The following is a 16,544-nucleotide window of genomic DNA, read 5'->3' as shown; positions in this document are numbered from 1 at the left end:
ACAGTAGGGGACTTTAACACTCCCTCACTGAAATGGACAGATCATCCATGCAAAAGATCAACAAGGAAATAAAGGCCTTAAATGATACACTGGACCAGATGACATCACAGATATATTCAGAACATTCCATACCAAAGCAACAGAATACACACATTCTTCTCTAGTGCACAAGGAACATTCTCCAGAATAGATCCCATCCTGGGTCACAAATGAGGTCTCAACTGGTACCACAAGATTGGGATCATTCCCTGCATATTTTCAGACCACAATGCTCTGAAGCTAGAACTCAATCACAAGAGGAAAGTTGGAAAGAACTCAAAAACATGGAGACTAATAAACATCCTACTAAAAAATGAATGGGACAACCAGTAAATTTAAGAAGAATTGGAAAAATTCATGGAAACAAATGATAATGAAAACACAACTGTTCAAAATCTGTGGGACACAGCAAAGGCAGTCCTGAGAGGAAAATATATAGCAATCCAAGCCTATCTCAAGAAACAAGAAAGTTCTCACATACACTACCTAACCCTACACCTAAAGAAGCTGGAGAAAAAACAGCAAAGGAAATCTAAACCCAGCAGGAAAAGAGAAATTATAAAGATCAGAGCAGAAATCAGTGAAATAGAAACCAAAAGAACAGTAAAACAAATCAACAAAACTAGGAGCTGGTTCTTTGAAAGAATTAATAAGATTGATAAACCCCTGGCCAGACTTACCAAAAAGAAAAGAGAAAGGTCCCAAATTAATAAAACCATGAATGAAGAGGAGAGATCACAACCAACACCAAAGAAATACAAATAATTATAAGAACGTATTATGAACAACAATATGCCAGCAAATTTGACAATCTGGAAGAAATGGATGCATTCCTAAAGACATATAAACTACCAAAACTGAACCAGGAAGAAATAGAAAACCTGAACAGATCCATAAGCAGTAAGGAGATCAAAAATCTCCCAAAAAAAAAAAAAAAAAAGCCCAGGGCCAGATGGCTTCCCAGGGGAGTTCTACCAAATACTTAAAGAAGAATGAATACCTATTTTCCTAAAACTGTTCAAAAAATAGAAATGGAAGGAAAACTTCCAAACTCATTTTATAAGGCCACCATTATCTTAATCCCAAAAATAGACAAAAGACCCCATAAAAAAGGAGAATTACAGACCAATATACTTGATGAACACAGATTCAAAAATTCTCACCAAAATCTACCCAATAGGATCCAACAGTACATTAAAAGGATTATTCGCCATGGCCAAGTGGGATTTATTCCAAGGCTGCAAGGTTGGTTCAACATCCACAAATCAATCAATGGGATACATACAATACATTGACAAAAGAAAGAACAAGAACCATCTGATAGTCTCAATAGATGCTGAAAAAATATTTGACAAAGTATAGCATTCTTTCTTGATCAAATCTCTTTGAAGTGTACGGATAGAGGGTACATACGTCAATATCAGCAAGGTCATCTGTGAAAAAATTACAGCAAATATCATTCTCAATGGAGAAAAACTGAGAGCTTTTCCGCTAAGGTCAGGAACACGGCAGGAATGGCCATTATCACCACTGCTATTCAAATAGTATTAGAAGTCCAAGCCTCAGCAATCAGACAACAAAAAGAAATTAAAGGCATCCAGATCAGAAAAGAAGAGATCAAACTATCACACTTTGCAGACTGGAAAACCCAAAAGACTCCACTTCAAATCTGTTAGAATTTGTACAGGAATTCAGTAAAGTGTCAGGATATAAAATCAATGCACAGAAATCTGTTGCATTTCTATTCACCAACAACAGGACAGAAGAAAGAGAAATTAAGGAGTCTATCCCATTTATAATTGCATCCAAAACCATAAGACACCTAGGAATAAACCTAACCAAAGTGACAAAGAATCTATACTCAGAAAACTATCAAATACTCATGAAAGAAATTGAGGAAGACACAAGAAATGGAAAATATGTTCCATGCTCATGTATTAGAAGAATAAATATTGTGAAAATGTCTATGCTACCTAAAGCAATCTACATTTTTAATGCAATCCCTGTCAAAATACCATCCATATTTTTTCTGAAAGAAATGGAATAAATAATCCTAAAATTTATATGGAACCAGAAAAGACCATGAATAGCCAGAGAGGCATGTTGACAAAGAAAGCCAAAGTTGGTGGCATCACAATTCCAGACTTCAAGCTCTATTACAAAGCTGTCATCATCAAGACGGTATGGTACTGGCACAAAAACTGACACATAGGTCAATGGAACAGAATAGAGAGCCAGAAATGGACCCTCAACCCTATGGTCAACTAATCTTTGACAAAGCAGGAAAGAATGTCCAATGGAAAAAAGACAGTCTCTTCATCAAATGCTGTTGGGAAAATTGGACAGCCATATGCAGAAGAATGAAACTGGACCATTTCCTTACACCACACACAAAAATAGACTCAAAATGGATGAAAGACCTCAGTGTGAGACAGGAATCATCCAAATCCTAGAGGAGAACACAGGCAACAACCTCTTCAACTTCAGCCACAGCAACTTCTTCCTAAAAACATTGCCAAAGGCAAGGCAAGCAAGGGCAAAAATGAACTAGTGGGACTTCATCAAGATCAAAAGCTTTAGCACAGCAAAAGAAACAGTCAATGAATCCAAAAGACAACTGACAGAATGGGAGAAGATATTCACAAATGACTTATCAGATAAAGGGCCAGTATCCAAAATCTATAAAGAAATTATAAAACTCAACACCCAAAGAACAAATAATCCAATCAAGAAATGGGCAGAGGACATGAACAGACATTTCTGCAAAGAAGACATCCAGATGGCCAACAGACACGTGAAAAAGTGCTCCACATCACTTGGCATCAGGGAAATACAAATCCAAACCACAATGAGATATCACCACACACCAATCAGAATGCCTAAAATTAACAAGTCAGGAAATGATGGATGTTGGTGAGGATGTGGAGAAAGGGGAACCCTCCTACACTGTTGGTGGGAATGCAAGCTGGTACAGCCACTCTGGAAAATGGCATGGAGTTTCCTCAAAAAGTTGAAAACAGAGCTACCTTATGACCCAGCAATCACACTACTTAGTGTTTACACTTAAGATACAAATGTACTTATCTGAAGGGACTGTGTACGCAAATGTTTATGGCAGCAATGTCCACAATAGTCAACCTATGGAAAGAACCTAAATGTATATCAAAAGATGAATGGATAAAGTCGAGGTGGTATATATATTCAATGGAATACCATGAAGCCATCAAAAGAAATGAAATCTTGCCATTTGCAACTATGTAGATGGAACTAGAGGGTATTATGCTGAGCAAAATAAGTCAATCAGAGAAAGACAATTATTATATGATCTCCCTGATGTGAGGAATTTGAGAGGCAATGTCGGGGGTTGGGGGTTAGGGAAGAAGAAAATGAAAGATGGTATTGGAAGGGTGACAAACCATAAAAGACTCTTAATCTCACAAAACAAACTGAGGGTTTCCAGGGGGAGGTGAGTATGGAGAGGGCAGTTGGATTATGGACACTGGGGAGGGTACGTGCTATGGTGAGTGCTGTGAAATTTGTAAGCCTGACAATTTACAGACCTGTACCCCTGTGGCAAATAATACATTATATGTTGATAAAAAAAAATAATAAAAAGTCCCAAATCTCATCATCTAAATCAGGTATGGGAGAAATTTTGAGTATAATCCATTTTGAAACAAAATATGTTATCACCCGTGAATCTCTGAAACTAGAAAACAAGTTATTTGCTCCAAAGGAATGGGAACAGTGGTAGGATGGGCATATAATAACAAATATAGACATTCAAAGAGGGAGGAATGAAAGGGGGGGAAGGGGGAAGTAAACAGTTATAAGCAATTTAGAAAACCAACTGGTCAAAGTCCACTAGGTTCAGGGACTAGGAATAATCCTTTGTAGTTCTGAACTCCATCCTCAGCCCTGTCCTTTGTGTCTTACTTCCTTTTTCATGAAAGTTAACATATACTTGCAACTGCATAGTTTTATAAGCCTGTTTCTTGCCTGCAAGAATAAATTCCTTTACAAATGCAACAACCTTCTTTTATCTTGTCTTCTCTTTGTACCTTTCAGTCCTAATCAGCAGTATCTTCACTAATATACCATCCTCACAGACCTTGTAGGTATCTCATGTATGTCACAGGGATTCATCCCATTAAACAAAAGCCTCCTCCACAGATCTTTCCTGGATAACCCTCTGGATTGTGCTGGGAAGGCTGAGGAGATCTAGGAGATGCACACCTCAAAGAGGCCTGCATCTGATGAAATAGATTTTTTGATCCTGTGGACACTAGAAAAAATATATCCAGTCACACTTTTGGCTTTCTCCCCAGGACACACTTTCTTGAGAGTGAATCTACAAATTTTAGCCTCTTTTTCAAACTAAACAGGCTTAGACTGTCTCAAATAATCACATCCCAGCTTCTTTTTGCTTAAAAAGTTAGATTTTCCAGCTTTTTTCTTTTGTTGTTGACATTTAGTTTTGTACCATTGTGGTTAGATAGTATACTGGGTATGATTTCAGTCTTCTTGTAATATTTATGTCTTTTTTTAATGCAATTTAACCAGGGGATTCTTCTGTGTGTACTTGAAAAAAATATGTATTCTATATTTCTTGGATGGAATGTTTTATATGTATCTTTTAGAGCCATATATTCTGAAGTATGCCTCAAGTAAAGAATGCTCTTATTGAAAAAAATGTTATTCACTCATTTTATCTTTTTTGCTATAGGTAGAAGAGAACATGCTGCACATTCAGCACTGTGCTTGGAAATCTCAACTAAATATCCAAATTTGTCACTTACTATCTTGCTTTTGATATGACACAATTCTGCTAGACTTCCTGCTACTGTATAACACTTCCTTTCTTTCAGTTTTCAATAATATGTTCCTCGTTTACTTCTCAGTCTTTATCAGAAGCACCTTCAACAATATTCATGTCTACCAATACTTTATCTATGATTTGGGTATTCTGTAAGATGATATGTTTTCTCTACCATTCTCCTCACTTTGTTTCTGAACCCTCGCAAATAGTGCCTTTAATATCCATCTTTTTACAAACACTGTAACAATATAGGTATTTTTTAAGACAATATAGGTTTTTTCCTACCATTTCATCTTGTGAGCCCTCACTGACAGAATCTCTAGTATTCATATTTCTGTTCAAGGCAATCTAGACTTTTCCTGTTATACTACTCAAAACTCTTCCAGCCTCTAGCTACTGCCCAATTCCAAAGACATTTTCCATATTTTTATGTATTTGTTATAGCAACATCCTACTTCCAGCCACCAAAATCGCATTAGTTTCCCAGGGCTGCCATAACATATTACCACATACTTAGTAGCTTAAAGCAACACAGATTTATTCTTTTACACTTCTGGATGTCAAAAGTCCAAAATGATTCTCACTGGGCTAAAATCAAAATTTTGGCAAAGCTGGTTCTTTCTAGAGGTTCCAGGGGAGAACCCACTTCCTGCGTTTTGACCACCTACATTCATGGTCATCATCACTTCAACCTCTGCTTCCATCATCACTTTTGCCTTTATTTTATAAAGGCCATTGTGATTACACTGGACCCACCTTGGTAATCCAGGTTATCTCTCCCATCTCAAGAGCCTTAATTTAACCACATCTGCAAAGTTTCTTTATCATGTAATGTCATGAAGTCAACTTGTAAAGATCAAGATGTGGACATCTTTAGGGAGAACTAATCTTCGTACCAGAGCAATTTTCATTATTAACTAAATTATCTAAAATGTTTAACCCATATTTTCAGTTACATTGTTTTAAGCACTCCAGTTATTCACTACCCAAATTACTGAGCTAACATTTTGAATGTTGTTTCTTCTAAAAGTTTCAGCAAGAAGTTCAGCAACAGAATAAGTCTGTATATTGAATCACACAACTCTGAGAGCTATTGAGATCTGAATAATTCCTTGACTCATTATTATTGTTTGGAGTATTTCCAAAGTACATAGTAGTTTCATTACAGGGAGAAAAAGTTAAATCCCTATCATAAAAATCATAACTATGCTGAAGCTGAAAGATACCTAATGAGTCATCTCAGTTTCAAGGATGAGAAAAATAAGACCCAGGGAAGTTAAATGATTTATTTGATGACACAACTCTAATGTAGAAGACAGGGAGCATAAATTTATTTTAATAATATATAATGCCCAACTATGGAAGTACATTTTAAGAGCAAGCATACAGAAAGCTGCTGCATTTTCATAAAAAGAATTCCTTAATCTCAGGCTCAGGTAGATTTTTATTTAGCCATTTGAACTTCCTTAAGTTTTCAGGCAAATATTAATAAGGTAGTATTCTAAATGGCTAGGGGAGTTTAAAACAAACAATACCAGTTTAATGAAAACAGAGATATATTTTCCAGAATGCTACACATGATGATTATCAGGCCAGTAATAGAAGTTCTACTGTTGATGGTCTAATGAATGGTCTGGAAAAATTCCTGAAAGTTCATAGGTCCTACAAGTACTGCAGTTGTCTGATTTTCCCGGAGACAAGAAAATTATCTCATGCTTTAATGGAACGCTAAGATAAATATCTTATAATAAATGTGCATGGCATAAAAGTGCTTTTAAGAAAACAGGTATATTTTCACTTTATTTTTTTAAAGCACCTAAACTAAATTATTGTTTCTAATGTTAATTATTCTTTTCAAAAACACCAAAACCACTGAGATACTTTTCAAATGTTAGTTTGATTACTAAATGTATATTAGGCTTATTGTTTTTTCTAATTATAAGAAAAGTAATAGAGACATAAAGTAGAAATTAAGATACAAGGACTTTAAAAAGGCCAGCAAAAAATTGCTATTGGTATGTTAACAGGCTTCTTAATAAACAAAGGAAAAATATTCATATTATCAGAAATAACCAGATATTGCAATATGAAGGGAAGAAAAAATGTTTGTTTTGACCTATAGAACAAACTAATGATTCAAAAACTATGGCTTTACATGTTTGTGTTATGCCATTATACCAATAAAGATCTTAATCTTCTTGCATTGATAACATTTATAACAGCTGGCAAAATTTCTCAGATTTTCTATATGTATAAACAATATGATAGTGTTAAGAATAAAATATAAATGTGATGTTTAAGTCTCTTTTCACTGTATAGTCAGCATAGAGATGTCTAGGAAAAAGCTTAAAATCTCATCAGCAATGTGAGGGTGTATCAAAACATAAAATGTATCATGGCTGTAAAAATAGACATTGCTAATAAAAAATAGTTTTATTTTTTCCACTAATAGAAATTATCCTAATAAAAATAGAAAGTATAAAGAAAATAAAAGTTATACCACCCAGAGATAAGAACTTTTAACATGTCATTGAACCTACTTTCACATGCAAACACACACAGAGATGATCTTACATACACTGAACCACACATACACTTGTTTGAAATCTTTTTTGCTTTGCTCTCTATCCTTAAAAAAAAAAATTCAGGAATATCTTTTCCTGTCAAATAGGGAACTACATAATGATTTTCATGACTGCAGAGTACTTTATCACAGAATACTCCATAATTTATTTAACCAAACCCCTATTGTAAAATATTAATCTCATTTGTGATCTTTTTTTGCTACAGTAAACCTTGATAAATACCCCATACTAACCTATTTACCAACTTGTCCAATTCTTTCTTCAAGGTAAATTTCTTTATTTTTTTTAAGATTTCTATTTATTTGACAGACAGAGATCACAAGTAGGTAGAGAGGCAGGCAGAGAAAGAGGGGGAAGCAGGCTCCCCACTGAGCAGAGAGCATGATACAAGCCTCAATCCCAGGACCCTGGGATCATGACCTGAGCAGAAGGCAGAGGCTTAACCCACTGAGCCACCCAGGTGTCCCTCAAGGTAAATTTCTACAATTAATTCTAATTGACTAAAACTAAAAGTAATGGATAAGAGAGTATGTATATTTTAAACTCATACCTAACAGAAATTTTACCTAAACCTTTTGGAAAGCAATTTACCCATATATTAAGATCCTTCAGTGGGCCCCTGGGGCAAGGGGTTGTGCTGACCTAAGGTAGATAGGTTGGAGTAGTAAGGATGGGTAGGGAGCAGTGGAGAGGACCTTGCCCCTGCTCTGAGGGAGGGGCTGTTGAGCAACAGAGACAAAGGGCTGTGTGATGGGCACAGGTCACAATGGGCAGGAGAGGATAAAAGGGGTCCTGTGGGGTGGTTTAAGCCTAGGTAGAGGCTTCAGTTTGGGAAGAGAGGAGTTTGGGAAGAGGAAGAGTACAAATACAACTGGCAGTTAGGTTGTGGAATCCAAAAAAGCAGAGGCTATTGTGAACCAGTGTGTCAGGCTCAAGAGGAGGTCCCCTCCCCACTCCAAGTGAACACCAACATCTACACGCCTCAACATCTGCATACTCTGACATCTATTGGGACCCCAACATCTGAGCACCTCAACAACTGTGTACCCTGACATCTACTGAGGCCTGGATCTCTTGCTCCTCCATATCTGCATACCATAACATCTACTGGGCCCTGACCTCTGTGGGTCTCCACATCTGTGCACCCTGGCATCTACTGGGGCCCCAAAATCTGTGCATCTTGACATCTACTGGGGCCCTGACTTCTACTGCTCTACATCTGCACATGGTAACATCTACTGGGGCCCTGACTTCTCCACTCAACATCTGAGCACCCTGTCATCTACTGGGTCCCTAACACTGTGCACCTCAATATCTCCATGTTCTAGGCAGAGCACAGTCTGGTGCAGGTGCAACTGTCTCTAGCATTGAGCAATTGGTAATCAGTACCCCCACCCTGTTCTCAGTTACTCAGAAACCAAAAAAGCCTGCAAAAGACCACTGCTAATTCACCTGCTAGAGAAACCAGGGAAATAGGACGCCCTCCCAAGTGTGGTAAAGTGTGGGGGACCCCTAGGAGTCCTTGGTAAAAGATAGTCATGAAAAATCAATCTAAGTTACCACATTATACAGCCCAAAGCAGTCCCGCAATGGGGATGTTTAATACCTCCATGGGGAAACTGCAGCAACAACTGTATAAGGGGGAGTATACAATATTCAAGTATGCCCCAATGTTTGAGAGTGACTTTATACAGGTCAGCAAAAAAGGAGAAGTGATTGATGTGCACAACCGTGCCCGAATGGTGACTGTGGGCATTGTTCGCACAAGCCCTCACTTCACACTACCTGATGTCATGTTGCTGGCTCGACCAGCTGCTATCTGTGATGACTATAACAGACATGGTCCTGCCACCCAAGAAAAAGGTTACAAGCCTACACAGATCTTAGAGCTAACCAGACTGTTTCCCTTGAAGTTTGTAACAATATCCATCCACAATGGTAAAAAACAACAGCTCCGCCTGAAGCTTGCCACTGGCCGCTCTTTTTACCTTCAGCTGTGTCCTCCTTCTAATACAAAAGATCTTTTCGTTTACTGGGAAAACCTTGTTTACACTCTGAGACCACCAGTAGAGGCTTACAGCGGTTCCCAGGCCACCCCAGTTGGAGACACGCTGGACATAACTGGGTTTGAAGAAGAGGACAATAGCCCAGAGGTAAGTCTTCACAGAGACTCTAAAAGATGGGGCCAGGGTGCTATGGGAGAGCAGCTAAAAGTCCTGCAGAGCCTTTGGTACCGAGGTTCACCTAGAAAATCCATTACATTTAGATGGGTTTAGGGCTAAAAGAACCTCCATTTGGAGGCCATGTCACATTGGGGAAGTTCTGGATGTTGCAAAGTGTTCCCCAATGCTATATTTCAGATCTTCCTTAGCTGTTAGCAACTCTTAATTTCATGTCCAATACTGTACTGCCATCTGTGGCATCCTGACCATAGCCTCCCCACCATATCGCTCAGTGATCACCATGTGATACATCAGATATACAGGGATGTGCTTGTGACCATTGTTAGTAGCTATCAGAATATTAAAGTGCATGCCATGTAGCCAGCAGAAATATCAGAATATTAAAGTGCATGCCATGTAGCCAGCAGAAATAATAACACAAGTGTATTTTAAAAAGTATATGAGGATATTCATTCGTGAATTATAATAATGTCCTGGCTGGCACTAGAATTGTCGAAGCAAAACTGGAATGATCATGTGGTCATTGTGGAAACACTGAAGAGAAGGATTCCTGCAACAAACAGGAGATTGAACTTGAGATCTCAAAATTCTTATCATAAGCTCTTACTGTTTCGCTATAGGAATAAAAGGTCTCACTTTCTTTATTTCACTCGTTTGTCTCTCCCATAGGCAAATGCCATTCATTTCTATGGAAGGGATCAAGATCAAGTTGACATCAGGAGTCTTCACATGAACCCTGAATTGTTTGGGACCACCTCTTATGGTTATGCTGGGGAGGAATGAATTCATCATGCCTCCCACACTTAACTGCATTCAAGAGTTCACACACTTCTGCAGTCACAAAGCCTACAGTATCAGAGAAAAGGGCAGGGATGGTGACAGGAGCAGCCTTCACAGAAGCTAGAATGGTCATAATGGGAGCATTGGACATGTCTTAATATTGCTGTTAGCAAGGGCTGTAAACCCTTCTTATACTCAGAGGTTACTTTTAGAACATCAGTAGGAGCTACTGACCTCTTCCCAGAGGGCAGCATAAATATGGTGATTCTAAGAGCAGAAACTACTGGCAAGCCCATTGCAAAAACAGCTAACAGCTCAGTATTCAGACCTCCTCATTACAAACTTACAGAGTGAAGGCTACATGAGTGAACAGAATGGAAGCTAGAGGTTTCCATCCAGCATGACTGACTCTTCAGGAAAAAAGAGTTTCAAAGCCCTATCCTGCACATGGTGCAGAGGTGGACATCTCATATAAGACTGTGGAGGAAAGCAACATCATCCATCCTAATACAATTTAACTCAAATTCTCTGCTCTAATAATATATGCTCTATTAACAGGGAAGGGTAATAATAAAAACAAATAGCAATTTCTGATCAGGCTCTGACCTATCTTTAACTTTCCCTTAACTAGATATTTGTGATTAAATGCACAGATGACAGAATAAATGCTAAAGATTACTCTCAAAGACCCTCATCCATTTTTCATCTACATGTGTTAACCAAAAAAAATTCTAAAATCCCCAAAATATAACACCAGGGACAGAAACAAATGGTGGTAGTATTATTATCAGGAGTGTTGAAAAACTATTTATACTTTCTAGAAAGGGATTCATTTCCCCAGTCTTTATTCTTGTTTTTTGCACAACTTAAATGTTATTTAACTGCTTTGATTCTAAAGTATCCAATATATTGTATAAATCTTAATTTTAATTTCCTGATGTTATTTAAATTCTAAATTTCTTTATAGATATTTGGAATTCTAAATAACATCTTGTCACAATGGAAGAATAAAATGCCATATTAAAACTAGGAAAGCAGAATAATTAGCTAAAACTAGAATATAGGATCAATTCAAAATCAAGACAAAAACTAGGGTTTAGATCATCTTAGAAGTGTAAAATCTACAGGATCGGCCAGTGTTCTAATTTTGCAAGTAAAAAATCTATTTAAGATTCTAAAAGTAGGGGCGCCTGGGTGGCTCAGTGGGTTAAAGCCCCTGCCTTCAGCTCAGATCATGATCCCAGAGTCCTGGGATCAAGCCCCACATTGGGCTTTCTACTCGGCAGGGAGCCTGCTTCCTCCTCTCTCTCTCTGCCTGCCTCTCTGCCTACTTGTGATCTCTATCTGTCAAATAAATAAAAACTTAAAAAAAAAAGATTCTAAAAGTAATACATCACATAGTTTTAATTAAGTCTGAATTTTCATAATCCTCCCGATTCTGAAGTTTAGTACTATGCTTTGAATATAGATATTTTATACATGTGTGTTGGATCCAGTTAAATTAGGAGTTATAAATGTGAAACAAATATATTTTATTTGAATCCAACAAATCTGAGTATACAGAAATTCGCATAGCACTATACTAATTCCACTGATCACAAAGGCTCCTATACCAAACTGTAAGGTAATGGTTTTTCTTGAGACCTTATATCCACAGTGGTTGGCTTAATGATTTTTATTTCAGATCTAAAAAAGAAACTTCAAAATAAAATCCTGTTATTCATGAAATTTTAAGAAAACTTATTTTGAAGCTAGCCTACAAAATTCTAAGTTCAAAGCTATTGCAAATTGTAGAACAAATTTATATTTGATATGATGTCTCCAATGTCACAACAAATGTATTAAATTTTATTCTAAGTATATACACATATGTTAAAGGTTGTTCTCCATCAGCAAATTGAGAACTTTAGTAGAAGACCATATGAAAATATTAATAAAAGATTTCTATTCTTCATTCATTACATTAAATAGAGTAAAAAAATATTATATCTCAGATAACTTATAGATGTAATACAATAACAATTAAAATACTAATAAGGATACTTTTATAAAATATTAATAATTTTTAAGCATAAACAATAATGTCAGCTAATTAATGCAATCATGATTTCTCCTGCATTATATGTAAAAATACCAAAACTGAGTCATATGGTCTTAAAATAGAACAACAGAATAAGAGATTTCAGAAGAAAATCCAAATCAAACAGGGTGTAATATAATGAGAGAAATGGGAATTATCTCTAGATGAGCAAGTTAAACAAACAAAAAGATGAAGTTTAAAGAATTTGATAGTTTAAAAAATGATACAAAATACACTCATATACAAATTAAGGGGGGAAATTAAAGGTGGTAAATGTAAGTATTAAAATATTGTTATTTGCCGGGGCACCTGGGTGGCTCAGTGGGTTAAAGCCGCTGCCTTCGGCTCAGGTCATGGTCCCAGGGTCCCGGGATCAAGCCCCGCATTGGGCTTCCTGCTTGGCAGGGAGCCTGCTTCCTCCTCTCTCTCTATCTGCCTGCCTCTCTGCCTACTTGTAATCTGTCAAATAAATAAAATTTAATTTAAAAAAATATATATATATTGTTATTTGCCAATCTTCACCATAAAATGATCAAAGGGAAATATCTAGTATTGTTAGAAGCCAAAATTGTTACTGCTGAGCCTACTACCAAAGCCTAATAAATGAAAATAATATTTAGGAAGGCGGTAGAGAAGTAAATTATAGTCATATATTATTGATGGCTCAGAGTCCTAGTACTTTATCTTATGAAACAAGTAAAATAGATAAAAGCATTTGATTACTAGTAAAGTCTTAAGCAGATGAGGTTATATAAATAAAATAAAATCTGTATTTCTTTTGTTCCTTTCTCCTATTTCCTTACAGATATGAGGTAAAACTCTTTGAGGAAATGAAACTCCCAAATACACATATTTGTTCATCATTCCACTCAACTACTACTTACTATTGACAATATACCAAGAACTATGTTGGCCTTAGAAATAGATGTAATACAGTAATCTCTATCTTTATGGAACTCATGGTCCAGTATATTGATAACAATTCTGTAATAAGGATAGTGTCTTAAAGTCCTAAAAATAGTTCACGTTAAGGTGAAGATTCTTTAAGCACTATATTTTATTTGATTTTCTCTACAATAAATTAATATTGGAAGTTGAGTGGCTCTGGTCAATTGGTGACATAAGACATGAAAAAAGTGATATTTTTCTTAGACACAATTGCTTCATACTTGAAGCAAAACAAAATATTTTTGAGATGTTATGCTATTCTGGACAATTACTGCAAATTATCTGTCCAAGACTATTTTTCCACACATGCACTATGTAGTTAGACATATATATCTTTGCCATTACATTATTTTTGTATTAAATGTTTCTTCTTATTTTCATTGTGGCATTGAATTTCCCAGCTCTGGAAAATTTTACTTATTTTTGAAACTCCTCCATAAGCTTGTGGTCCAAAATACACGATGGTAATTTGAAGGTAATGCAATAGAATAAAACTGACTTAACAAATAGTGAGATGGTTTCAAAATTATAGTCAATATTTTAGAGTTTTGGTCTCAATTTTGGATTGTCCTACATAATTTCAATGGTGAACATTATTCTACAATGTTTCATTGTGCTAAAAAATTAAAAGACTCAGTGACAATGCTTATAAAGAGCCCTTCCATGTTTCCTTGAAAATCATTTTCTATTATTTTAATATAAATTATAATTGAAAAAGCATTCTTTAAATGAACCATTTCTGGATCATAAACATTAAAAATCTCAAAAACAACTCAATTTTTCGGGAACTAGCATCATGATCAAAATAAAACAACCACATAAAATGATGTAAAGTATGTGTTTGAGTATGCACACATGTACAGCAAGTTAGATAAACTGACCTTTAACTGAAGAAAAATTACAAAATGTGTACGATATTTATTAGATTTCCAGGAAGAGAGAAAAAAAGATTTCCTTAAAAACATGGGCAAGTATTTTTATGTTTTACTACATCTTGAGAAAAGTAAACCATTACCTGTGCAAGAATGGGGAAGCCAAGGTTCCTACATCCGTTACAAGGAGTTAATGCTTCCCAGAGTCCTGAGGGCCCACAAGTGTTTTCGTCATCATCATCTTCCACTTCTCCTGGTGACAAATTTATTGTAGATGAAGTTCTCTGAAATTAAATTTATATTATACCAATATATTATCTGAATGTTATTTAGATATCTTAACATCAATTAAATTACATTATTTTCTGATAGTGTATGTTAGCAAGCAAAATCAGCTTAATATTCACCATGGTTATGTGGCTATGCCATAGGACTAAGACAAAAACTTGGATAACTCAATTTAAGTTGAATGTTTAAATAAATTTGAACGTGAAAAAACTGGGTGAGAAAGATTCAAAGTTCATAATGAAAAATAGACAAGAAAATGACCCAAGAAAATACCTCAGCAGCAACAAACTAGAGAAATCTTATCATTTCTAAATGCAATCAGAGGAATAGCAGGAAAATACTTTATTGAAATAAGAATTGCTAAAAGCACATTTTTTCCACAATTTTTCCCACACATTTTTTCATTTTTTTCAAAAAATGAACTTCATAAAATTTTATATTATATGTGTGACAAGAGTAATACTATAAAATTAACAATAGGACTTCAGTGTTGAACCGTTTGTAAAAATGGTCTAACATGCATAAGGACAAGGACAACAGGAGAGAGATTAGCAGAGGAGTAATAACAAAACTTTAAGATAATGATAAACAAATGGATAAACAGATTAGCAGATGAGTAATAACAAGAAAACTTTAAGATAATGATAAACAAACGTATGAATTACCTGATCTAGCAAACTTGAGAAAACTGAAAACAAAATGTCTACAAGAGGGAAAAAAAGCAGCATGTTTATTCATGACTCAGTACCACCAAAGGGGCTTAAGAATCAAGAGACTGACTTTCCATTAAGATGTATGTGCAGGTGAGCTGCAACAGGATAGACTCAGACCCATGTTCTCAACTGGCCAAGGAACTAAACCTTCACCACTGACAAAAAAAATTGGAGGTTTATTTTTTGGTGGCATTGAAACAAAGAGATTAGGAATTCTAACACTCCATGCACAGTTAACAGAGGGGTGTCTCTGAAAAAACAAATAATTGAATATCTAGTAGTTGTAGCTTCCCAACCCATTCCAGTGCCTGCCCACATTTGCCCTAGATAATATGGCAGCTAGGTTTATATCCCTCAGGCGGGAGATGACAATATAGTCCCCTCTGCAGAAATTGACCTCCCAAGAAAAAAAGATCTATAAGTCCCTAGTAAAATGATGGGAGACTATGCCTTAACTCTTACTGTGAAGCCCATCTCTCAAAAAATCTCTACCCAGATAAACAGTTTTAGGTAAATATGAATGAGAATCCAAGCCATCATCACACATCTGAAGAAAGCCTTTAACAGAGATAAAATTAATATACAGAAAAAAGTTATAAATAGTATCCACAAATAGAAGATACTTGCATCCATGAAACGAGAACAGAATACTATTAAACAAATACCTAAAACCCAATAGAAGGTGAAAAATAAGTCTGAGGAAATCTCCCAGAAGATAGAACTAAAGATGAGGAAAAATTTAAAGTTAACAAATCAGGGATCAAATTAAGAGCTCCATGTAGAGGTAGAAGGAAATCATTAAAGTAACAGTGCAAGGAATTTTGCCAAAACTGATGAAAATTCCATATTCAAATAACCTTATGCATGTTCAGCAAACTGATTCTTTTGTTTTAAAAAAAGGTAAAAGTCTTCAGAAGGTAGTGTTGGACACATACCTACATATTATGACTATTGAAGTTAGTAAAAATACTCCATATATTAAATTGTAAATGGTACCCCCTTGACTGCCCCAGAAGTTGTGACTTTAAAATATAAGACTTTAGGGTGCCTGGATGGCTCAGTCGGTTAAGCATTCATCTCTCAATTTCAGCTCAGATCATGATCTCAGGCCCACGCATGGCTCCTTGCTAAAGACTCTCTCTCTCTCTCCTTCTGCTCCTCCCCCATCCCTGTGCTTGTGCTCTCTCACACTCTAAAATAAAGAAATCCTTAAAAAAACAAAAGACTGTATTTTTCT

General features: G+C 36.0%; 2 protein-coding genes across 13 annotated transcripts in view; one reads left to right on the top strand and one right to left on the bottom strand.

The window, feature by feature from the left end:
- The window catches only part of ANKS1B (ankyrin repeat and sterile alpha motif domain containing 1B), a 1,094,885-nt gene that overhangs the window by 815,781 nt on the left and 262,560 nt on the right, over positions 1 to 16,544 (bottom strand). For all 12 annotated transcript variants that reach the window (XM_059402276.1, XM_059402278.1, XM_059402277.1 and 9 more), the window contains exon 9: positions 14,450 to 14,590. In XM_059402276.1, coding sequence (XP_059258259.1) covers positions 14,450 to 14,590 — 141 coding nt within the window. The remainder of the gene's footprint in view (positions 1 to 14,449; positions 14,591 to 16,544) is intronic.
- GARIN6 (golgi associated RAB2 interactor family member 6) lies at positions 8,982 to 10,409 on the top strand. The gene is made up of 2 exons (XM_059404155.1): positions 8,982 to 9,596; positions 10,296 to 10,409. Exons 1-2 carry the CDS (start codon positions 8,982 to 8,984, stop codon positions 10,407 to 10,409), a joined length of 729 nt encoding a protein of 242 aa, XP_059260138.1.

Source organism: Mustela nigripes, chromosome 6 (assembly GCF_022355385.1).
Source record: "Mustela nigripes isolate SB6536 chromosome 6, MUSNIG.SB6536, whole genome shotgun sequence".
In the NCBI taxonomy this organism is placed as follows: domain Eukaryota; kingdom Metazoa; phylum Chordata; class Mammalia; order Carnivora; family Mustelidae; genus Mustela; species Mustela nigripes.
The sequence above is the reverse complement of the archived record's forward strand: the minus strand, read 5'-3'. Positions and strand labels throughout refer to the sequence as shown.